This window comes from Phalacrocorax aristotelis, chromosome 4, assembly GCF_949628215.1.
Source record: "Phalacrocorax aristotelis chromosome 4, bGulAri2.1, whole genome shotgun sequence".
NCBI lineage: Eukaryota > Metazoa > Chordata > Aves > Suliformes > Phalacrocoracidae > Phalacrocorax > Phalacrocorax aristotelis.
The window spans coordinates 30,546,357-30,571,089 of record NC_134279.1 but is presented as its reverse complement, the minus strand read 5'-3'; the positions used below and the strand labels follow the sequence as shown (position 1 = coordinate 30,571,089).

General features: G+C 44.5%; 1 protein-coding gene across 2 annotated transcripts in view; it reads right to left on the bottom strand.

The window, feature by feature from the left end:
• UNC5C (unc-5 netrin receptor C) overlaps window positions 1-8,383 on the bottom strand; it is a 275,494-nt gene extending 267,111 nt beyond the window's left edge. Inside the window, exon 1 of one of the 2 annotated variants that reach the window (XM_075090796.1) lies at window positions 7,894-8,383. In XM_075090796.1, the coding sequence (XP_074946897.1) occupies window positions 7,894-8,017 (124 nt within the window). In that variant the 5' untranslated portion in view covers window positions 8,018-8,383. The remainder of the gene's footprint in view (window positions 1-7,893) is intronic. The other variant, XM_075090795.1, reaches the window with a different exon arrangement.
• Window positions 8,384-24,733: the final 16,350 nt, after the last annotated feature.

The window sequence follows — 24,733 nt, the reverse complement described above, 5'->3', positions numbered from 1 at the left end:
AATTGCCTAGGCGACCCCATAACTTTTATGACTCATCAGGCAACAGGGTCCTTTGGAGCACAAGTTGTTCATTCAGATGAATGAAGTACGGTTGAATAAGACAGTCCTGGATTGCAGATTAAACCCAAATGAAACAAAACAACCCAAGGCAGCGATCCTTATTCCATTTACGACAGTGCTGCAGTCATACGCTGCATCCGCTCTTTCTCCCTCCAAATTCGGGATAAAACCATGAATTTCAGTGGGCAAATTATGTCCTCCCAAACCGCCTGTCACCGAAAACTCAGAGCGTCCAGGAAGCACCCCTGTTTCTGAGTAACGGCATATGGGTTTGCCCTTCATCTTTTCTATGTTTTTCTAGATACCAGCAGATATAAAGAAACCATTAGCAAGACCCAACACATTCGACACTGGGAAAGCACCTGAGAGCCTTCAACGTAGCATTGCCCCATAGCATCTATTTTTGGGATTGTCAGACAAGGAGGAGGACAGACTGGAGCACCAAACAGTCTCGGGTACTTAGAAGCCTTGAGTTCACATTTTGTCTTCCCGACCCATTTGCTTTGCACCCTTAGGCAATTCCCCTTGTGTCTCTCCATCAAATAGAGATAAATAGAGCTGTCCCCCAAATCCAGCGAGATGGATTAAAGATTAAACAGCTAACACAACGTGACAAATGAGAACCTCCCATTGTCTCTGGCAATGCAAACACGTAGCCGAGCTATCCTGAAGACACATCTGCACATGTCCCCCCATGGGAGGTATCACCAGCTGAGATGAGCATGCACAGCTTCTTGGCTGCCTCTTCCTGTCCTGCCTGTGTAGCTCTCATAACAAAGGGAAGTGAGAATTTGGGGAGGCACTGATGTACTGCAGCATCACACACTAACACAGGGGATGTCCCTGCCTTGATGGGATTATTGCACAGTCATGCAAGGTGGAGCAGCACTGCTTGTGCTTGGGGAATAGCAAAGGTACTCACCTAAAATCAGTGTTGCCTGCCCTTCCCTGGCAGCATTAAGGGCATGTCTGGCACCACTGAGAGAATCTGGGTCTCTACCTCAATCTGCATTACAGTAAAATCAGAGTGATTAGGAAAAAAAAAAAAAAGGAGAGAGAGTGAGAGAGTGAAACCTAGAAAGTGTTGTAAAGCACCTTAACCAGGACTGTAAGTCAACTTTATCCATGAGGTTTTTCACTAGGCTGGTTGAAATATATGGAAAAATGTAAGTGGAAATAAAAACTGTTTGGCCAGTGAGATAAATATTTGAAGCTTTATTGACCTTTTCACTAAAATAACTTAATCCTTTCTGGTTTTTTATTAAGGTTTCTTGGTTTTTTCCAACCTCCCACCAGCAAATAAACAAAAAGGAATTTTTTTTTTTTTACATCAGTGTTGATAAAAAGGAGATTTTTAAGTGAAACTATTTTTACATTAAGCTTAAAGTCCAAACTTTTAGATAATAATGTGCCAGCCTATAAAGGGACTCCCTAAAACCCAGATTGATGAATTAGGAGGAAATCTCATGTTTCCTGCTTAACGTACGTGTGATTTGGGATGGAGTTATAAAAGCAAACAGGAAGCTGATCTAATGATGACTACCTAGGGAAAGCTGTATACAAGCATCTGAGGTTACTGGAAGCTGGGAAAACCTCTGGCAGCTGCGCCTGCTGCGCCTTACTTGTGCGTGTCGTTTGTACGAGCAGGGCCAGCCTCGAGGAAAGCGACTGGAAAGCAACTACAGTTTGGGGCTTTCTTTTACATTCTCTGGCTAGTGTGCACGTCCACAGCTTACAGTCAGTTTTATGCTACATCCTTACCTGAGAAAGACAAATCTAAATACAAAAACCACAACCGACGCTCTGCAAAATGTTTAAGCAGACCTATCACAAAAACAGTGACAATACTAAATAAATCCTCTCCCCATCACACCGCTGGAGTTTGGGGTCAGAGTATCTGTGGGTGACCCCATTAAATTAAACATAGGGAAGCAAAGTACATGCAAAATTAAGGGGAATTTTGTTGTTCCTATTTGTTTGACATAAGCTTCTTTACAACCATTTCCCTTTTAGCATGATTTCAAATGCTTGCTTACAAATGACTCAAACTAAGTCTTTCTTTGGATACAGTTTGCCTCCCAGAAGACTTAATACCATTTCCTTCAGATTGCCTCTTGGATAATGTTATGATGGAAAGCTCCAGGGGCGCCTGCTCCCCAGACCGGACTCTACCGAGCACACGCTATAAATCACTTAAAACACCACCATCCCTTCAGTCCTTGGAAGCAGTTAGCACTGAACTGTGCCTCTGCACAACATTATTCTGCCACTGTGTTGATGGAGGTTGTAGCCAACTGGAAAACTGCTGCTCATCTCTTACTCCTTGCTTTTAATCCTCGATTTACGCTTTAAAAACTGGCGCTGTTTTATACCTCCAAGTCGAACGTGAAAACAAAGATGGCTAATGAAAATGACAGGCGATGTAATTACTGCTTTATTGGCACCGATGCCAAGATCGCTGCCTGCTAAACTTGAATACCTCCACTGGGTGGCTAACAAGACGTGCACTTGATAAACTAGCACAGCCCTCTCCCCACTCGAAAGGGAGCAAAGAGGGAACGGGAAAGGGAATGCCATTTTTCCCTATTGTGACATTTAGATAGTTATGTGAAACGTATTGCACAGGCAGAGCAGCCACGATTAAATTAACTTTTATTTCAAAGATAGCCTCCAGTGATGTGTTTTCAATGGCAAACCAAACCAACGATCTGAACATTTGAGAAACACGTTGAGTCGACTTCTCTGACTAAATCGCAGCAAACTGTTCACTACTTTGAGCAATGCAAATTTACCTAGGAATTCCCCTTCACAACAGCAATTAAAACATTTTTCTGATAAGCAGCAAAAGCAACTTCTGTGCCTTTTTCCAGAAAAAGTAAACAGAACTGATTGCTTGGAAGTCCAATGATTTAAAAATCCAGAAAGACACCAGGAAGCAAGAAATATAGCTATACACTATAAAATGGGTTACTCCAAGCAAGATTACTTAGCTGGTAGCATGAAATAAATGTAGCTTCACTTTTCAAAGTACAGTTCTCCTTAGTATTCTACATGTACACAAAACTCTGGCCATACACTGTACAGAAATACTCAGTTGTTGTCCTAGTCAGCCTGGGCTCCTCTCGCCTTGCATGGGAAATGATGTTGCTTTGCATCCTATTCAGCTGAACTAGAAGACTGCGCCTCAAAACAACACTCTTCAACTTGCATAAAAATCAAGATATTTACTTGAAAATGTCTAATAAATACAATCCACATTTTCTTCTCTCTTGCTGAGCAGGCCAGCTATGGAACTGATTTGCCTGGCCTTGGCACAGAGTTGTATTCCTGTTTTCAGACGTACTGTATTTGGAAAATTAAATTAGGAAAATCTTTTTAATATGGTTAATGCTGTTTCCTGTTTCTGACTTTGGATGTCACACACAAAGCTAGTCCCAAAATATAGTGAATAATTGGGGTTCGAGACCATTACCAAAGGGAAAAAAAGAGAAAAGTTGTATGCTCAATGATCCACGTAAGATGATTAAGTGTAAATATGCACAGCAATTATGGAAGTGTTCAGATACACTCAGGCATTCTTATTGTACAGAGGAATAAATGACACCGACAGTAATGCTGAAAAGCCATCAGAAGGGGGCTGTATTTGATGTACACACTTTTTTCCCATAACTGTTGCAACCAGCTGCTAGAGACTAGAGCCGGAGGAAGAGAAGCCCACCCGGGGAGGAATCCCTCCTCCACGGACAGATCCATCCACTTCATTTTAATCCTGCTTAAATTGCACCTCAGCCAGCAAAGGAAACCCAGTGGCTGCTTTGCTTTCAGCAAAGCCTACTGCAGTACTAAAACGCTACTCAGGGCCAGTATGGGCTACCACATCCAGCCCAAACTTGTCAGCGTCACCGAAATCTGCCAGAGCACATTGTTTTAAAACAAATACGTGTTCCAAGTAGGTTTATCCACAGCGAAATACTACTTGGCCCTCGCTTTACTAATACAAATACTACTACATCCACATGATCAAACACAAGCAGTCCACTGATACATCAAGATAATTAAGTTCTTCCCCCCCCCTCCCCCCCCGCCTGTTTTTCAACAAGATGCGTTTAGGTACTTAATTAAGAAGTGCATTCCCAAAAGGTTCGTACACTCACGTTATATTTCACTTTTTCCGCACCAAGCATTTTCAAACTGCTGCTGTTGCTAATACAGACTATGCTGGGGCAAGTCAAATATCTGCACACGTGGCTCTTTTACAGTTTTCTTTTTAAATTATCACTTTGATTTAATTAGGTTTGAGGGGTCAAGCATAAAAAAAAGGTACTTTTTGTTGTAAAGGGACAACTGAAACAACAATCATTAATAAGCAGTCCCTTTAGTTTTTCTCTCCATCTCTTATGCCATCATTATTAAGCCATAAAGCTGTCTGAACCATGCTTGTGACTACAGACAGACAGCCTGGCCCTCCCTCTCAACCCACCTACCCCCCCAAAAAGGTGGGGCCACAGGATAAGTCCTTAAACAGTTTTAACACCCAAAGATTGGAGGGGGAGGAGAAGTCGGGAAGCACCAGGGCTGAAATCCAGTAACCCAGACTCTGCTGACTGAAGAGCCAAAGGAGAAGCTGCTCTTACAGGAGATGGCACTGAAATGCCATTGCTCTTTCTCTCACTTTGGGATGTTTGAATTCCCAATCTGATGTAGCTTATTGCAGAGGTACAATGAATGCAGCGAACACCAGATCTGAGTTGATTCTGCCTTGATAACCAACCACTCTGGCCCCGTTCACCCCACTTGGAGAATTAAGGGCTGTCTCCATCATTGTGGCCACTTCCTGTTCTCTCCTGATAACAGCAGAAAAATACTTAGACAGCTTCAGATAAGAAGATAAGAAATGCTAATAAAACAAAAAGTGTATTGGTCCACCAACTACTCAGTTAATAAATTTATTTTCCATGAGGCAATGGAAAAGGAAGGCATGAAAGCAGAAGCCCCAGCAATGCTCACAGCCTCCTTAGCCTGCTTCAAAAGATAAAGATAGCTGGGGAATGGAGAAGAAAAGCAAACAAGAAATAATACTAGCAGCAATACTAAAAAAATGCACTCACCCTCTTTCCCTTCCCCTCCTCCTCTTTCTAAACCGTAACTGTGTTTGCTATATGAACACACCGCTTTAAGTTTTTTCTCCTTTTCAAAGTACCACAAAGGAAGACTGAATTTCTTTTGCACAATTAAAACCAAGTCAGCTGGCTCCAGACCCGTTGAAAAATCGGAGGACCAAGACCAGTTTGGAGTTTCCCACTTGTACTGCTCTCAGAGGACTGCAACCAAAAAGACTAGAGGGGTGCCTCCATTTTGAAGGAGACAGACTGAATGGAGGAGGACTTTGGCAAAAGAAGTTAGGTAAGAATCATTTCAATGTTCATGCATTTTTATAAACATATAAATAAAACGGAGGGAAAACTTTGCCCGGTGCTATATGATGAGAAAACTTCCTGAAGAGGGCATAGTTAAACTGTTGATTCATTGCCTCACTGAAGCACCATGCACACACACACATACATACATGAAGATCCCCACGGCAAACACCAATCAGAAAACCCCTCAGCTCTGGGAAAGATGCCAAAACCAGGTCTGCACCCTAATTCTGTGCCTGGTCCTAACAAACAGGAAATAAAACTAAAAGCACGCATGGAAAAACAAGTCCAAGATGAATAACTATATCCCAACCACATTCCCTGGATTTTCCGCTCTGTTGTGAAAGTTTATCACACACTGCACAACAGGAAGCGTTGCTGGAGAGCTCTCCGTCCCGTTCTGGGTAGGTGAGCACACCTGTGTCCTGTGACAGGTCCCACACATGTGCCGCCCTTCACCCTGGCTCCCCTCCACTCATGGCATTTCTGTCCCGCAGCGCTGTGTTATGGAGGGTGCACGCGGAAAGGAGAAACCATCTGAAAGCGTGGGGTATGCCCTGTGACACTGAGATGAGCGCTCTGAAACAGCCGAACGCAGGGGGTCCTCTCTTCCCCGCTCAGGCCATCTGTCATGTGAATCACCCGCGTCCTGCCAGCAGAGCGGGCAGGCTCCTTTCTGCTCCAGGTCCAACCATCGGAGAGGATCTTTCCTCTTCAATACTCCCCCATCTCACAGACCGATATATACCCACGGACATCTAGGTCTTATGGGCACGTGGTACTATTAAAACCTTTAAATACGTCACATCAAACCTGTCCTATCTCAAACATGTCCAGCAAAAGGAAACGATGGTACATAAGACCCAGAAGAAACATGACACGATGCATAAGGGATTTTTGCACTCTCGTTCTCTGCTACCCCTTTTGCACGACAAGGTTTCTGATACTCCTGCAAGATAAACACCCTGTATGGGCGAGGGAATGTAACTCTGAGGATGCAGTAAGTATCAGCAGGAAATGGATTAGCACTGTTACGTCTACGGACACGATGTACAGGGCATCCAGCCCACCAGCAGCAAGCCTACAGCTCCCAAAAGCCTGCCAGGGGCACCGGGAGTCAGAGCAGCCGGCACCGCTCTCCTGGCACAGAGGAGTGCACTTTGTAACGGCTGGGTGAGAGCACGGGGCCAGGTCTGTGCAGCCGTCTCAAGTGCCTCTCCACAGAGATGGTGGGGGGAAAGCCAAGCATTCTTCTACTGGCATTATGCTAACAACTCCATATCAAAGCTTTGGTGCATATTATTATTTCTTGGTAGCATATATGGGGGCAAAAAAAGAACCCAAACCCAATCAAAACAGCTTCTAAAATTCCTTTTCTCTTGTTAACCATATAACCAGGTTTTCCAAGTGCTTTAATGAACCCGCACATCCTTGCTATGCACAGCCCTGCCCACATGCAGCAGCACCCTCTCTCTCTCTCTCTCTCTTTCTCTCTCTCTCCAGTGCTGAGGAGGTTGTAGAAAAGTATTTCCCAGCAAAAGCCACCCATTTCCACTTCAGGTCTAACTCCTGGGAAGAGAGAAGAAAAGCACCGAGAAAGTTTATCCGGCATCAGCTCGCAGAAGAAAAAGCCTCCTGCTGTGGCTGTCTGCCCGGTGGGTGACACACTGAGCCAGGGCTCTTTGTGATGCTCTCAAGACATCGCTAAACACGCGCTGAAAAGCAAGACATTTTCACTTGGAAAGGGGAATTTATACATGGGCTACAGGGCAATAGATCTAGATGTACTTCAGAACCCCCGACAGGGGAGGGGGAAAAGGGAAAAAAAAAAACTAAAACAAACAAACAAAAAAAAACCCCAAACCCCAACAACACTCCATAAACACAGAAACACGGTAACTCCCTTCGGGTGTATCATGTTTTAGGCACGCAGAAGAAGGGTGTGGGTGAGAGACGGGGGGCTCACGAGTGACCACCGCCCGCAGAGCCCCGGGGCAGGGCTGTGCGGCTGCGGAGGGGCGCCCGCCTCGCACCTGCCCTTCCCACGCTCCGCACCGCACCGCACCACTCCGCACCGCACCTTGCCGGCCCCCGGGCGCACGGCGCCGCGCCGCTCCCCCGCCCCGCAGGGCTGCCGGGGGTCCTTCAGCCCGCAGCCGCCGCTCCGGCCTCGGTGCCCCGCCGGAGGACGGAGTGCAGGGAAACGCCTGTCCCGGCCGTACTCAGCAAGCACAAACCCGACCCGGCGGGGGCGACCGGACCCCCAGACGCCGGCGGGGGCCGTGCATGCGGGGGAATGCGCTGCTTGCGTGTATACGCACAGAAAAAAAAATATATTCACGGCAAAAATTCGCATTTTGAGCCCGCGGCGCCCCTTCAGCCACTCACCCACCCACCCATCCATCCCCCGCCTTACCTTGCGCCGCGGAGCCGGGCCGGCTGGCCCCCAGGACGGCCAGGGCGGGGAGCACCACGGTCTGCAGCAGGTATCCCAGTCCCAGCCCGCAGCGGGCCGCCGTCCCCTCCAGCCCCTTCCCCATGGCCGGGGCGGGGAGGGGGAGTCGCGCAGAGCCGCGGAGCTTCGCTGTGCCGGCTCTGCCTCCGCCGGCCCCGTCCCACCGCCGGGCGCGGAGGGGCGCGGAGGGGCGCGGAGCCCCCGCGAGGCGCTCAGGCTGCGCGGGGGGCGGCGGGGCGAGGGGCACGGCCGGTAGCGGGGGGGCAGGGGCGCTGCATGGCCCCGCGGAGGGGCGCGGAGGGGCGCGGAGCCCGGCGGAGCGGTGCCTGCTTCCCGCGGGCGGCTCGGCGCGGCTGCCTCCACCCCGGGGGTGGGCGGGGGCCGGGGCCGGGGCCGGGGCTGGGGAGAGGGGGCTGCGCCGGCCGCCTGCGATAAAATGCGAGCCGGAGCGAGGAGCGGACCCAGAGGGAAGGGGGCGGGGGAGGCTGGGAGCCACCCGCTGCAGAACCGGCCCCCTTTCGCCTCCCCCGCCCGCGCCCCCTGCGCGCACACCCGCGGGCGGACTCGCACGCAGATGCTAGTGCACACACGTGCACGCATGCACACGCACGACCACACACTCCCACCCACCCGGGCCGTGCAGCCGGGAGAAGCCCCCGGGAGACGGGGCTGCGCTGTCCCGACCCCGCTGCACGCGTGGATCTCTCGTCCCCACAGGGTCCCTGAGGGCCTGACACCCCCACACACCTGCGGGGCTCCGGGGAGGGGCAGGGCCGTCCGTAGGGAGCCACGGGATGCAGGGTGGAGGAGCCCCATGCTGGCCGGGGGGTATCCATCTGCCTTCAACAAGCAGCAGGGTGACGGGCGGGGGGAGAGGCAGCACCAGGAGGGATGTTGGGGAAATCGCCATCCTTGGGGGAACATCTCCCTGTTTGCCCCCCAGGGTCTCTCTCTTAAGGTGGCAGTTGCTCCCTGCCAGACCTTACCCTCCCACCCTCCTTACACCCCCAGAAAGCTCTCCCTTGGCCTCTGCCTTCACCACGCACCCACCAGTCTCACTCAGTGGGATGGCAGTGCCCGCATCCCAGGTTGGTCACTCAACCAGGGCTCGCTTGGGTTTTACTGTTTCTTTCTGGGGCTTATTTTGTTTTGGGCTTGTTTTTTCCTTTTTTAAGTTGCCTTTCCCCTTGCAGAGCCCAGGCAGGCTGTCCCTGGCAGTGACCAGATGGATGGAGCTACTTGCACACCAGGCTTTGCCAATTCCAGGGTGCTGCGGCCCCACAGCCCTCCCCACACCATGATACTCCAGGGAGCATCTCCTCCTCCAGCACAAAAGCTCCCCCGAGCAGGGCTGCGTGCGAGGCAAGGAGCGCTATTTCCTCCAAGAGGCAGCTGGGATCTTCCCAGACATGCTGGCTTTGCCTTCTGCCCCAGCAGGAAAACAGTAGCAGCATTGCAGATGTTGCAGGAGGGTTTCCCAGGGGGCGCAGGAGCTGCCTGCCCCCAGGGAGGCTCCCTCCCACCTGCCCCCCAGCTTCAATGCCCTTCCCAGCTAATTACACCAGCCATTCCCATCCCTGGGTTTGGAAGGGTAGGGGGGGGTTCTCCTCCACAGCAGCTGACACAAAGCTGCAGTGTGACAGAAAAGCAACATTTCCGTTTTTGTACAGGCACAGAGCAAGAAAAAGGGACAGATTTTGTTCTGGGCAGCGCACCTGGGTACACCTGGAAGGTGCCACGGGAAGGGTGTGTTTCAAGCCCAACAGGCTGAATTACCTGGTAACACTAAGCAGTCCTCTCCAAGCAGAGCACTCCAGCTCTCCATCTCCTGGTACTCATCTTTTAAGGGGGCCAGTTCCATCCGCATCAAACACTATGGCATAGTTCAGAAAACATTAAGGCTCCACCATAACCCCTGAGTTAAGTCCTGAGGCTGTATAAGTGGCAGAAAGGAAACTCTCAACTTGTAGCCATGGTCAAAGGAGAACGTGGCTCCCGAAAAATAACTTTTTTGGTCGCATGTACTCTTCACAGAGGCTCTGTAGCCTTACGTCTCAGGTTGGTAGTGAACAGAGCAGTTCCCCACGTATGGTGTTTGTTTGGCAGTTTTGCCGTAACTCTGTAAGTTGGGAGCATCTCTCATGTGTTGGTTATTTACTCTTTTCCCCTGCTCTAGGAGAAACTTTGCAGAGGCAAGAAAGGAGACCCCCGAAAGATGTTGCATGTGGAAGACGTATTCATTGCAGCACCAGCTGATGGGCACATCTACTGCCACGAGGGATGGGGGAGGGAGGGCTTGCTTCTCCATTAAATGGACTTAATTTATTTTTGATGTTTCTGGGCTTCCCAGGAGTAATACCTATAGTTGCAAGCTTAGTTTCTAGTTAGTAGCTCAGTGACCTCATTAAATAGGTCCATCCCAATTTGAAGACGATGTCCCTGCAGCCCTGCCCAGGGATCCCTGCTGGCTGCCAACCCGTCGGCCTCTGCCCCGCAGTAGGTGCACAGGGGAGCATTGCTACTTCACAGTTGTGGCAGAAGTGACAGTATGGGGGCTGCAAGCTCTTGGCTTGGGGAGAAAGCAAGTCTTTTCCCAACACCCAAGGTGTGGCGGACAACAGAGGAACAAGGGTACTGCCGCCTGGCGTGTTCAGTAATCACTTTTCTACTGGAAGTAGGTATACCTTGACCTGGAGAAAATTGTTCAAGCAACAGCAACAAATAGATAAACAGGGGTGTTCTCTGGAAAATGTGCTTTCAAATCCTTCTACACTTCATTATGCATGACAGACGGCATCCGAGGATGCTGCATGTGCCTACATCACGGAGCTTCCTCAGAGGTCCTCCATGCGCTGAGAAACGACACTTGTGCCTGCATCCCTAATGCCACCACGCTAGATTTTGCCCATTCAGGAGCCAGTCTGTTCCAAGGGCTCTTTACCTTTCTCCCTGTGAGCTAAGCAGAATTATTAGCCCAGCTTAATAAATTCCAGCTTTGACACAGCAGTTAAAAGACTGAGATAATTCAGGGATTTGGGATTAGAAAGTGCAAATTGCCTGGGTTGATTCCAAAAGTGGTTTTTCTCTCTGATAGAACCTGGCTGGGGAGGTGTTTTCCCAGCTGTTTGAAAAGTCAGTGACTAAAAGTACCTACAATGTAAGTCTGTCTCTTTATCACCCTCGATGCCCTTAAAAATCACTGCATACTCTTCATAAACTCATCTGAAGCAAATATTAATCTTGGATTTTCATAGACAAAAATATCAAGAGTCAAATGGTTTGCACTGGAAAGTGGATTTAGCAGCCAAACAGGTGTTGCTTTAGCTAGTTTTTCAGGTAAGTTCAAGACATTGCAGCTCCAAATTAGATACCCACAGTAAGTGACTATAAAATCTAGGGTAACATTTAAAATCTTTCTGTGTAACTTGTGTACTGAAGGGTTTGTCTGTTTGTTTTTCCAAAGAGCCTTTTAAATAAGTTAGGTTCTAAATCAGTACTTGAAGTTTTTCACCCCTGCTGTCAACTCAGGAATTTCAAGCTCTTAACAAGCAGTTTTTGAAAGCACAGAGATGGTGAATTTGACTTCAGTGTATTTTATTGCCCAAGCATCTGGAGTTGCAAAACAATCAATTAGAAGGCATATTGGATTTGAAAAGTCCTATCAGCTTTCATAATTAATACTGTGAGTGGCAGTATAGGTACCAGGTTTTGCTCTCAATGTTTCCTTAAGATCCTCTACATTTATAACTATCTATACCAACCTTAATCTAATTACAGAACTCAAGGAAAATTTATATTTTCTTTTGTTACGGTGGCACAGCTCAGGACCACATTGCAGCAGACACTGTACAAAAACAAAGAGCCCTGCTCTCCATTGCAGAGAGTTGCGAAATTTGATTAATGACTTTGGAGCAGAGCTGCTAAGGTCCCCTGTGTTACATGGGACTTGAGCAATGCTGGTTTGAAAAAAGAGAGGAATCTCTTCTGTGTGTTGATAATTACCAGTGAGATTCAGTAACACATCCTCGCACTGAGCATTGCATTCCTAGGCGGATACTGTCACCTCTGGGCAACTGGCCTGAGGACTCATTTGCTACACAAACATTAATAAGGGATACAGATTCAGGCTCCACATCAGCTGGTTATGTTTGATAATCAAGATGCTCTCAGCTACTGAGATATACCTAAAGCAGCATGGAGGATTTGAACGGGGGCTATATTTTGCAAGCTTCTCCACTAGCTGTTTGGAATGCTGGGCAGCATGTGGCATGCATGCCATGAAAGGTATATCACACACCTGCTTTTGGCTGTGCCATTCCCCCAGGCTCTGCCATGCTGCTCTTCTTTTATGGCAGAGCCCAGCACAACACAACCCAAAAAGCAGGTGTGCAAGAAGCCTCTCACTTCACTGCGTACGTACCACAAGCTACCAAGTACTGCCGTTTTCTCTCGCAGTTTAGATAAGTGATTACTTCCTCTGTGGTTGCCTTGTGTGATACTGTGGATCAGCAACTGAAACTACCCTTCTGGTACCTGACCTTTCCAAAGCAACAACCTCATTCCCAGTAAAAACTTCTGAGTGTTTTTTCACACAGGGAATGACTGTTTGTGGTGGAACTGTGGTCCGAGGAAAATTTTTTTCATAGCTAGTGAAATCTAATAAAACAACTAGTTGTGTTTCAGCTTCCAGAATCGCTACTTTGTTTGCTTATTTAAGGAACCGGATCTTCCATACTCGTGCTAAATTTTCAGTCTTGACATTATATTAGCAAGACCATGGGTCAACATATATGTTACTACCCACAGAAGCAGTTTAAACAGTGTTTCGACTCAGAAGAAGCATCACTCTGGAACTGTGCTGAATCACCTGGGAGGCCAGATGATGTCCTGCTCCTGGTGCCTTTTTAGGTGCACATGCTCCTGCTTGTTTAATAAATTTATGGTGATGAACAACTCTGTTGTCCTCACCGTTCTTTCAGTTTGGCTCTTAATGTCTGAAGAGGACGTTCTTGAACTAAAGGACTATTTCAAGGAATTATACTAAAGGTAGGGCCAAATTCTGCCCCTGTATTCATGCTGGATCGTGTGCATATCATCCTGTTGTAACTAGTGCAGGAGGGTGCTGCTGGAGCTGGGGACTCATAGTCCTAGGGAATAAAGGTAAAAAATTCAAAGGTGTTTAAGTTTCAGTAGCCAGGGGCGTCATATTTTTGGACAGCAAAGGGACTTAGGCTCCTTGCTCATTTTTGAACTCTGTGTCCTCCAGCTACGGCCAAATAATGCATCTAAAGAGCTTTTTCTTTTATGTGAATTATCTATAAAGAGATCACAGCTTTCTTATTTATTTATTCTCTCTTCACGTTTGTTTGGTGAATATTTTCTCCAAACAGTTCCTGAGCTGTAGCTCATTCATGCACAATTCATCACGAGAATTTGAAGTTCAGTGTTCAAACTATTTTCCTTATTCCTGTTGTGTGATACAGTATCAAAACGTTTCCCATCTACAAATACTCGGTAACAAAAAAGAAAAGAAAAAAAAAGAAAGAAAAAGAAAAAAGAAAAAGCTTGATCATTTAAGTCATTTGCCTGAAAATTCACCGCAAAAATACAAAAGGTGAGGCCAACTGTTCACCCGTGTTTGCGGCGAACCGGCGGGCGCGCTGCCGCCGCGCTGCCTCTGCGGGCGCCTCTGGCCGTGCCAGGCGCTGAGCGATGGCGGCGCCTCCCAGCAGAGGGAGGTGTGATACATCCACTTCGGCCCCTGCTTCGCAGCTCGCAGTCTCTCCAACAGACGAGTCAGGCATGTTTTAGGAACATGTCAGAGCCCCGTGGCTTTTCATTATCTAAGCATTTTATTCGGGAGCAAACCTCTCTTAGGGCCGGCCCTGTTAACTACGTCATCCTACACCAGGTTTCCCAGGGCTCTGGCTTGAGCTGAGCTCAAGGATGGAAATAACTTGAAAAATGTCTCAGGCTGATGCACAACATGGTTATATTCCTCTCTCGCTCTCCACTTACTTTTTACTTTTGCAGCATTGTAACTACAAATCTGTCTTTGAGTTGAATATTAATGTGGCTGATAGATGTCAGTCTCTGCCCTGGGATTATCCTCACCAGTTTCCACCGAAATGGTTTTTTTTGTTTTATTTACCGAGTACTTTCTGATGGTCCAGTTCAGGGTGGGCTTCCCCCAAATTTCTTTACTGGTGTCACAAGAATCCTCTCTCCGATGTTGCGGTATCACCATGCTGCCTCCTCTGCCTTCATGTTTTCTCCCTGCCTTACGCACTGCACGATAAAGGCATAATTGCAGTTTGGGATCTTTGTTTCAGATTCTCCCTGTAGGTGTGTATGCTGGGATGCTCTTACCCCATTTCTTATTTTATGGATTCTCTTGCCTGATACACTTTGCGTAAAGTGACATTGGAAAGAATTATAAATATAGTATTTATTAAACCACTTCTTAAGGGAGGAAACCGATAGTTCGCAGAAAGAAATATAAGGGATGAATAGGGAAACTTTTTAGAAAAAAAAAGTTTAAGAAGATGCAGGTTCTATAAAAAACCACATTTTCCAAGAAACTGAATTGTTAACATGGTGTTTTGGTGCTCTACAATAAGATCAAACTTACACATAGACCTGTATAACATTTGTTTGTCTTATTCCAGATCAAAAATGGCATATTTTTAATTGTTACGGATTTTCTTCATAGTTCAATATATTTGCAGTTTCGTGGATGAGCTATTTCATGGAAACAGATCACATTAAGCAAACTATGGGTGTTCAAGTACATGGCAATGGCCCCAGCCCTCCCATTTATAACTACTTTGTGAGAAAAAACTGCTATGATGAGACCAAACAAACAGCCTCACTTTGGTTGTTTCAAGGTATTTTTCCTTTTTCATTTGGAAACTTGACAAACTGCTCTGTTGTACAGTGGGTTTGAAATGCAACTCTCCCTATTAGTTGCTCTACTGCACCTTCCTAGAATACATTTACTCCCACCAACATATAGCCAAATTATCTTCTTTACCCAACAAAAAGAAGCTTTCATAGCAAAGCCCTCAAATTCCTGAGCAGTGTGCGACAACAGTAGGAGGAAATCTGTTGTAGGTGCCTGTAACGGGAAGCCTGGCTGTGTGTTTTCAGTCTTTTTTCTCCTGGCCTCTTGGTGGCAGAGTAATTAGGGCTCAAACGTAGAGGGAAAAGATATCCCAGTACAGTAATCAAAGCAAACTTTATATAGATTTTGATTGCTCCAACAAGAATGAAGTCTTTGTTAACTAAGTAGCTTTATAGATTCGAAGGAGGAGATGTATTTATTCTGTTTTGTGAAGTGCTCCAAGCTGTGTGTGTATTTAATGCTTATGAATTCGGAGATGAAGGAGCAGAAAAGTTCTGTGTAAAACCATAGAAGAGAAACTATCATTTCCAGAATATTTATTCTAACATTCTTTTCATAAAGGCAGTTATAATACTCGTAGTTACCATTACCATCTTATAATAGACCTTAATGCTTCACAAACGGCGTGATTTAAGCCAAATAATTAACAACATGCTTGACTGTTTAGCAATAATGTGTTTGTTTTCATAGAAATAGTCAGCTTCATCTATCTGTACAGAGGCTGAAAAATGATGGAATAACAAAAATGTTCAGCCCCACAGCTGAAGATTAAAAGTTTATGAAAATAAAAATCGCCCAAAACAACACCATGAGATCCTGTTTTAAGTATGGCCTTTAGCTCCTTATGTGCATGTTATTTAATGCTAGAAAGTAGCTTAAGTGGTTTGTGTTACTGTAGTAATTTAAATTGACAGCCTTACGATTTCTTTGTCTGAAGACATTATTAGGAATTCAGCTGTGCATTTCCTCATGCACAACACAGATAATATCAAGCAAAACTTGAAAAATACAGAGCAGACTCCCCTTACCTCTGCAGTCTAACCATCACCACATGCGTTTCTCGTAACACACAAAAAAAAGAGGTTTAAGTTTTGTCCTGAGTAGATGTAGTTATTTCAGATGAAGTTCAACAGAAGTTTACAGAAACCAGCTCAGGTCCTTTGGGAGTAAGTCCTCTATATGACAAACTTTGTGCCCTTTCACCTCTAGGACTCTACTGTAAAGATAAAAGCAAAAGCCTTATTTTGATCAGGAGGGCATTGCAGGTTATCTGCAGCTATCTAGTTTATTACTGCTTTAATTCAAGACCTACATTTTTATTCATTGTTTCTCTTTTGAGTAACGTTTTGAAAGGTAATATCAAATAAACGGACCTTTGGCTGTGGCCTCACACAATGTTTTCTCTTATTAGATGTCCCAGTTGATCTGCATTAGAGAATGATTAAAGTACCTTGCACTGAGTTTCTTAGTTCATTTCATTCCATGTGCATTCATAAATTAGCTGATGGTAATCTATTAATAAAAACTTAACATTCTACATTATCCTCTATAAAATGTTGCAGGGTTTTTTTCTCTTTTTTCTTTTTCTGAACTGGAACTATTCACAGACTGTCTTCAAGAGTCTGATAACATAGAGATTACAATACTGGCTTGGTGATAACCAAGACTTTTGCTTCTTCTCTGAGTAACAAGAACTCGAAGACGAGAGGGATCTTACCTTCATAACTAAAATATCATTCAATAATTAGCCTCTAGGTTATTAAAACCAGTTCTGAAATGTGGAACAAGAACTTACCACTGAAAAACTGGATATAGTAAAGTCCAGTTTTCTTGGACCCAACAAAGCAGTACCATGTATCAGCAAGAAAAAGAGCAATTGCTTACATCCCTAAAAGCTCCTCCTTCACTGGACCACAGGAAGTGAAAAAGGGAAGAACACAAGTTTGACACCAAGGCTAGGCCATAAAAGACCTGTCTGGGGACTCATCGATTTCTCTGGAATTAAATTGTTCCAAGTAGCAACAGTGCCAACTCGCTTAAAGATCCCTTTGAAAAGCAAGCGTTAATGATCAAGTGACCAAGACAGGGGCATAGAATGGAAGAGAGTAGACCTGGGAGGGGGACGAGACAGCACATTACCAGACGGTCTCAAAATTCGCAGGGAATGGCAGAAAGTTCATTAACGATTGGAGGTCTCTGATGCTTTCTACCTGCTCTACATGCTCTCAAACATGTCCTGGGAGAAGAAGGCATAAACTGGAACTGAGCAAGAGTGGAATTTTGGAGGCTGCTGACTGACTTCTTATCCTTTGAATTTTTAATTGTTAAGGAAGATTTGGTTGCTTTGGAAGAAAAATAAGAACTGATCACAGTTTACAAGGAAGAGTATGTGGGAGGACTGCAGGGGATGGAACACTGTAAAAGTAGCAGGACATTATATATAAGCAGCTCGATCCTCTTTCTTAGAAGAATCATATAAACAATATGGTCATAACTAGGACAAGATTCACAGTTACAAGCCAAGAAAAGATTTCACGATTCTTGTTCCTCCCTATACCTCTAACATTTCAGGGATTTTCAAAATCCCTGCAGGAACACAGAGAGAGGAGAACAAAGTACGTCAACCCCATCTTTAGCCAGTTTTCCTTCCTTTGTTTTTTCTTCCCTCCCCCCCCCTAATTTATTTTCCACTTAAATTACTTTTATTCCACACATGCTTTCCATCTTTCTCTGCAAGGACAATTATTCTCACAGTGATGCAGCTTGCACCATGGCACTGTTCTGCTTTATCCTACACAAAGGGAAGGCAATCAGCTGAGCGTAGCAGCCAGGATCATTGTCATGGCAGGCGCAGAATCCACAAAGACCTTAGAGGTCTCACCTCTAAGGGGTGTTCAGACATGTCTTAACAGTGCAGCCTTTGGTGACTGGCCTCAGCAGTTACTTACTCATTGTCCTTTCCACAGCCATGCCGTGACAGCAGTGATTTGCACAGCAGTGTGTGTTGTGAGCTGGACTGCCTTTGAGTATGCAGTGGAAGGTAGTTCTGTGACTTTATCCGTCTAGGCAAATCTTTGTGCAAGGTGGACCTCAAAAAAGAGTGCAGAGAGGGCAAAGGAGCCCCTGTGCAGTCTTACCCCATTTTGGCATGGGTCCAGACCCTTTGTTGTCCTTTTAAGGACATTCTTCTGCCCTAGGAGTACCATGTGTCCTTAATGTTTACAAGAGAATTAAGATCTCCAGTGATAGTGGTCTTAGGATCAAGAGGCAAGTCTACATTCAATACCGTGTTTATCCTCCTAGCTGGTTTTCCCAGAATTAGTACACACATCAACAATTCTGTAATGTATGAGTAAGATCTGTTTATTCCTTACCCCAGCTTCAGAATTAATCATTTGTGCTTCTCCAGGAAAACTCTGTGCCGTGGAAAAGTACTAAACAATGTGTAGTGTCTTGGAGCAGGCTCAGGCTCAGACCTAGTCCGGACTTAATACAGTTTTGCACAGGGACATTACACTGCAGTACGGCTCTCTGCCCCCAGATAAAGGAGTTTTTCCGTTTCCATTCAGCTGAATATAGTCGCATGCCTTGCTTGTGACCAGTAATTTTGGAGAAAAGAGTGTTAGAGGCATCTAAATATAACCATATAAACAATTTTGAGAACAGCAGATCATTTATGTGGTACTTTGTATCCAAATTATAGAAAAAAAATTTTAAGCTGGGAAGACCCGTAACATTTTACAGTGCTGTAGAGAGCTGTAAGGCCAAAGCTAATGGAGTTTGCTTGGGTATCGGATTAGTGTCACTCTTATTCTCTGCTGATGGGTGGCATAATTAAGAAACCTGTGCAAGTCTGGGGATTTATGATAGGAGGAAAAAGGCATTTTTAGATCACTGCATCTAGTTGATTCATTTAGAAGCACTGATAAATACACACAGCTGGTGGTGGAACTGGAAGCTGAGCTGCCCTTTTTTTCCTGTCTCCTATTAAGTATTAATACAAGGTGAAGGTGATTGGCATGGAGAGGCATAAACTGAACAGCGAATGGAAGAGAAAATAACAAAGACAACTAATATTTGTCTACAGTCACCTAAAATCCACAAAAACATGAAACAAGTCTCCTGTGCTTTGCCTGTTTCTGGTTTCCTGAGAACTTCAGCAGAGATCACTTAGTGAACTAACTCCTTCTATAGCTACTAAAGGTTGTGTGTGCATTAGCAGATCGGCCGTGCAACCGCCAAACTATTGCTGCGAATCACTAAGGGTGTGTGCATTTCTTGAAACTCGGGGCCACAATACTCAGTATGGTTTTCACTTCTCACTATAATAGTTTTCATCTGGACCACCTAACTGCTTGTGGTTTTTAATTCAGCTGCTCTGCAAACAGAGATGCTATTTTCCCCACCTACGATATTTACGTCCCTCCACATTTAAACCCCACCAGAATTAGTGCCAAAGGTGAACATTAAACCAAAGAGCGATTCCTTTAATTACATCTGCTACTGACACAAATATTCTTTATAACCGGAATTTCCTGCTAGTACTCTTATGAACTACCATATACCTCTGGCGGGAAAATAACTTTTCACAAGCTTAAGAAATTCCATATGCATTTTATTGATGGTAATTTTGTTAGTTGTGCACTCTGAGGCTGCTGCTGGAACAAGGACTGTTTTGGCTGAATGGATTCTGCACACAGAGCATATATTCAAGAGGTATTCACTAAGGAATTGAAAAATGAACCATTACCCTTGTATAGACATTGGGAGAAAAAAAAACCCCAACAAACAAGAACAAACCCAAAACTTAATACAACAATATTTATCAAGTGTGGTTCAGACTGGATAGTGGGGTTTCTAGAAACCTTGCTTAAATGTTTGTAAATCAGTCCAACGATAGAAAAGTTTAGTGTAAGTATCTAAAACATATGTGGATGACTTATAATCTTTCCTCAGACATTTCTAAATATATGCACTCCATGTGCCTTATCTTTCTTTGTCTGTCCCCCTGAAACACACAGTCCTCAGCATAATCTCAGACTTTTTTTTCAGGAAGGTGGGGTGGGAACCACTTGTCATTCTTGGTCGAGATATTCACTCTCTTGCCCTAGAGTAACGTGGCTGCCTCCAGGAAGGCAGGCAGCTGGGAGCTCCTAGGCTAGTCTTCAGTACTCGCAGTCAGTAACCGCAACCACATCTCACTCTCTCAGTGCGAAGGAAATGTGTTGCCTACCAGTACTGCTTTCCCCTAGTTCTTCACAGTTCCCTTCTGGTCTTTTCGCAGACTTTTTGGGAGCTGCACCAGACTGAGAAACACTGGCTTAGAGGACTGCTGGTAGCCTATTCAACCCCCCTGCAGAAACCGGTACAAACTGATGGCAAAGGAAACCACTCAATTCTGTAAATCCCAGCACACATGAAAAATCCTGACAATTTATTTCTGAATAGATTTTGGAGTAAAATCTGCTGAACCTATGTGGAATATCTCTGGGGTGAGTCCTATTTCCATTAGAGAAAAGCCCACACAGAAATACTTGCCACAGTTTCTACCAAAACTTCGTGAGCTCCCTCCAGGGAAAGACAAATGGCAGAAGTACTGTCATTAGCTGTAAAGTGCCAATAGGCATGACGCAAAGAGGACTAACAATGTCGAGAGTTTGGGAAATCGAGGATGAACATTTTTAGTCTAAAGCTACAAGGTTTTGTGCTTCTGGACTTTTCAGTCCATGCTTGGTCTGGGTGCATCTTAACTAGACATTAAATGGAACCCATTTATCCCTCAGAAATCATAGAAAGAAAGGTTGGAAGTTGATCTTGCTGCCTGAAGGAGGGGTAAATTAGCCTGTCTCTCAAGCACACTGTTAGAAATGACAATTAAAATCTAATTCTAATTAGCAACACTGGATGCTACTCTAAATAGACAATGACGTGCAGATTTGTCGTGCAGATTCATAGCTGCAGAAGTAGGCAAGTAGTAGACTATATGCAAGTTGCAACAGCAGACAGACTGGCTTGTAAATACACACAACACACACTTGAGATTTCTTTTGCAGGGTGGATTATTGTGAGAGCAGGCATTAAGGCTGATACTGAGGTCAGGGCAGCCTCTTTAGGCTTTAGTTAGCGTCTCGTTCAGTTTCTGGTTAATTAGGGCTGAGAAGTTGGAAAGTTTGCAGCTCTGTTGCAAATTCTTTACCTGCTCTGAGGAGGTAAATTAGGAGAAACTCCAGGCTGTCAGTTTTCTATCTCTAATAATCATCCAAGAAAAATTACAGGGATGCAGAAAGTCTCCTGCTGCCAGCTCGGACTCATTACTGCTGGTCATGTCGTCTGGAGAGCCAAAAGAAGCAAGGATCCAGGAATTCTAAGTGTTAAAGGTAAATTGTATTTTGTTTAACCATTATTACTGAAAACCTCAGGAGATCTGCAAGCTGTGTTCCAAATAAAGCAATTACAGGGCACTGGATTTGCTCCTCTCGATTTATGACCATGGTCCTGATGCATACTTTCATTAATTTCACTAGCTCCTGATCCTGCATATATCCCACCATGCAGTAGCTTCAGAAATGTGACCAGTGCTTATTACTATTCATGTATGTACAACATGCAATGTGCCTATGGCCAAGGTCCTCGAAGTTCAACATCTAAATATCTTTTGAGATTATGGCCTACATTAAACAGAATTGAATTTGAGATACATTTTGGCATAATACTTCCAGAAGGTACACTAATAACTGCAATAATCCCTAACCTAACTTTTATAAAGGAGGCGAATCATGTTAGAATTATAGGAAAAAAAACCCACACGGAAATATTTAGAGTATGTCACCCAACATTATCTATTGTGCTTTTTAATTGCAAGGGAGCTGGGACTGCAGTGTAAAACAGCAACATTTGTGAATTTGGACTGCCATTACCGTCACATTTTGTTGAGAACTACATTTATACGCATTTTAATGGTACTCGAAATAGAATGCCAAACCTGCTCAGCTTTGCTCACTCTATAAAAAGAATCTGAAGTCAAAGTCTAGAAGCAAAGGAAAAAAAAAAAGATGAAGAAAGAATGTAAAAAGAGGAAAAAACTAAGTGGTGCCTTTCCTGGAAGCAATTCCATGGAAATAGTAGCAATAAAACTATTCTAGAAATAAAGAAATATAATCCACTCCTCCATAACAAAAATAGATCTTTTTATTACTGCATAACGTGTGAAGTGCTACCTGCCAGTAGTTAAGCATAAAACAAAGCTTTTCTCTTCATCTTCAAGACCAGAAGTCTGAAAACTTGACAGCAAATCTGGCCTAAATACAAATCCAGTTAGTTTCATTAATCCCATTCTGTCCACATTTTTAAATAGCCCTTTAAAACTCTGCTTGATTACCATTTATGTGCAAGTATTCTAATAGAGCCCCAGGCTTTCACAAAGATATGTATTTTATGACTTCATGAAGGCAACTTAATGTATTATGAAGGAAAAGGAAGAGGAAAAGAAGACAATTTCGCCTAAAGGTGTTTGGATACCTTCTTGTTTGTACTTCCACAGAGCAATAAAACTTAGGGCAAATAAGGGACAAAATTTTCCTCCTTTCTGCATATGTCAAATTGGAGAGCCCATATTAATATTCATGGCCTCTCTTCTATCCCACCTTGAGCAGCTTCAACTACAACTGAATGTTTGAGTCTAGTGCTTCAACAGAGACCTTTATCTTGGCACTTATATTCTGCTTCCCCAAAGTGGTGTAAGTAAATTTGCATACACTGAACTTATAACATTAAAAAGATATGCTTTCACTTCAAAAGGCTACAATCCCTATTTCTGAGGTAATTAAAACTTAATTCAACCCAACCATAAATGGACCAAAGCTGTAGAACGAGGTCTGCGTACACTAATGTGATGGATCCTGAGTTGTAGACGTGGTAGTTGTGAATTGGTATTTAAGCTGCCTTTCAACTTGCTGGCAGTGTCGGCTTTTAAAATCATTCCTCAAAATGCACCTTTTGAGTGTGCAATGCTTAGAAATGATATTACAGTATTGGGTAATTCTTATTAATTCAAATTATTACGTCACTTGCTGCACATCTGCAAGTCACGCCGAGTTAACCTGCCAGTTTAACCAGGATGCAGGTAAGCTGCATCTTTGAGATGTAGGTGGAGAAGTTACTTTTGTCTTCAGAACTTATCAAAGGAGTCCCAAGATCCTGACTGCATTTCAGGATCACATGTCCGTGCCTCAAAGATTAGCACATTGCCAATAATACTAATCTGAGTTCTTATTCCTTAACTGAATTTAAAAGCAGTGACATATATAAAATCAAATCTTAAAATTAAATAGTTCAAAGTAAAGGACTTGATCTCTCACTCATACAGTTCATGAGAGACATCTATTACAGAAGGCGGCCATGCAAATATCTAACTTAAAAATAAAAGTTAAAGAGCATCTCAAAACATTGGAGCAACTTCAGAAGAGCACTCACTCTGTGTAAACATTCAGTGATGTTAAACTCCTTCTAGGTTAACACAAGGAGAGTAAAACGCTTTGTTTGAAATTCAATGGCACATGAACTGGACTTGAATTTCTTTAAGCAAAATAAGCCTTGCTATACTGCCTTGCAGCTCAGACCTCTCACGGCCAATAGTATTGTGTAAAGATGAGCTGCAGAAGTTTGCAGTGTAGTTGTACTGCTTGTGAAGATAGAGCGGGTTTGTAAGTACATACGCACATGTGGAAATTTGTGATTAGGTCCTATATCCATGCAGAGCAACTTTAAGATTAGTGGAGCTGAACTCAAATGCAGGGACCGTGCCCAAATTCAGGGACTGTCCCATACATACTCCTTCATGGGCCTAGAATGCAGAAAACTTGGAAAAATCTTTGTAGCTACTTTGAAAATACCCTGTAAGATGTTTCTCCTTTTCCCATGGCATGGACGTTGCAGTCTCTCAAATGATCTAGAAATGATTGTTATGATGATTGACATACTCAATTGGGAAATAGACTGAATTTGCCTGGGGGACAGCGGCAGGACAAAAATCTATTCTAATACAATTATTTTCGATGGGATGCAACAGGTCGTGTATGCGCAACCTGTATTCAGCATTGCATGGCATAGTTACATTTTTTCCTTTCAGATCACCAAAGCAGTGAAATAGCTGAAGTACAAAAGCTGCACTAGCTAAATAAAAATACAATCAAGTTCTGATATATGTGAAATTTATAGCCAATTGTATCATGCCCAGGATACATATCCTGCTGCCAGACCTGGATATGACTTCTGCACAGAAATCAACCATCCCCTGGCTTTGGTAGCAAGAATTCACAGTAGCAAGTGCTTCCCATTGAGGGTGTAACAACAAGCTGCCTGCTAATCTTGCTTCCTTGGAGGGCCTGCAGCTGGCTTGCTCAGCACTTAAAGTTAGATAAGTGCTTATATATCACAGCAACAGGCATTATAAATATCCAGCTCTGCTGCATCCTTATGAAGCTGCATTAAGCCCAGTGCAATTTACATGTGCATCTGGAGACAAAACGTTCAATGTGGTTTCTCCCATTATCCATACTGCTAATGACCTTCCCAACTACCCAGCTGAAATACCTGATGTCCAAAGATGCTGAACCGATCCCTTTCTGCCAGCTCCTACCTGGGAAGCACCTATGTCCTTCAGCAGAGCTGCACTGCAGATGTGGCCGAGTGCCCGCTCTGTGTCCCAACAAATAGCATCAACAAGGACTTCAAGTTGGTGGCCTTGGGGAGAGTCAGCACCTCCTCGCTGCTTTGATTCCCGACAACTTCAGTGGGAACTCAGGGCACTTTGGGTCTCCCGGTTCTGTGGCCGGCCCAGCTGTCAATATGAGTCTCATGCCACACAACGTTTTGGAATCAACCTCTGTCTTTTGCTTC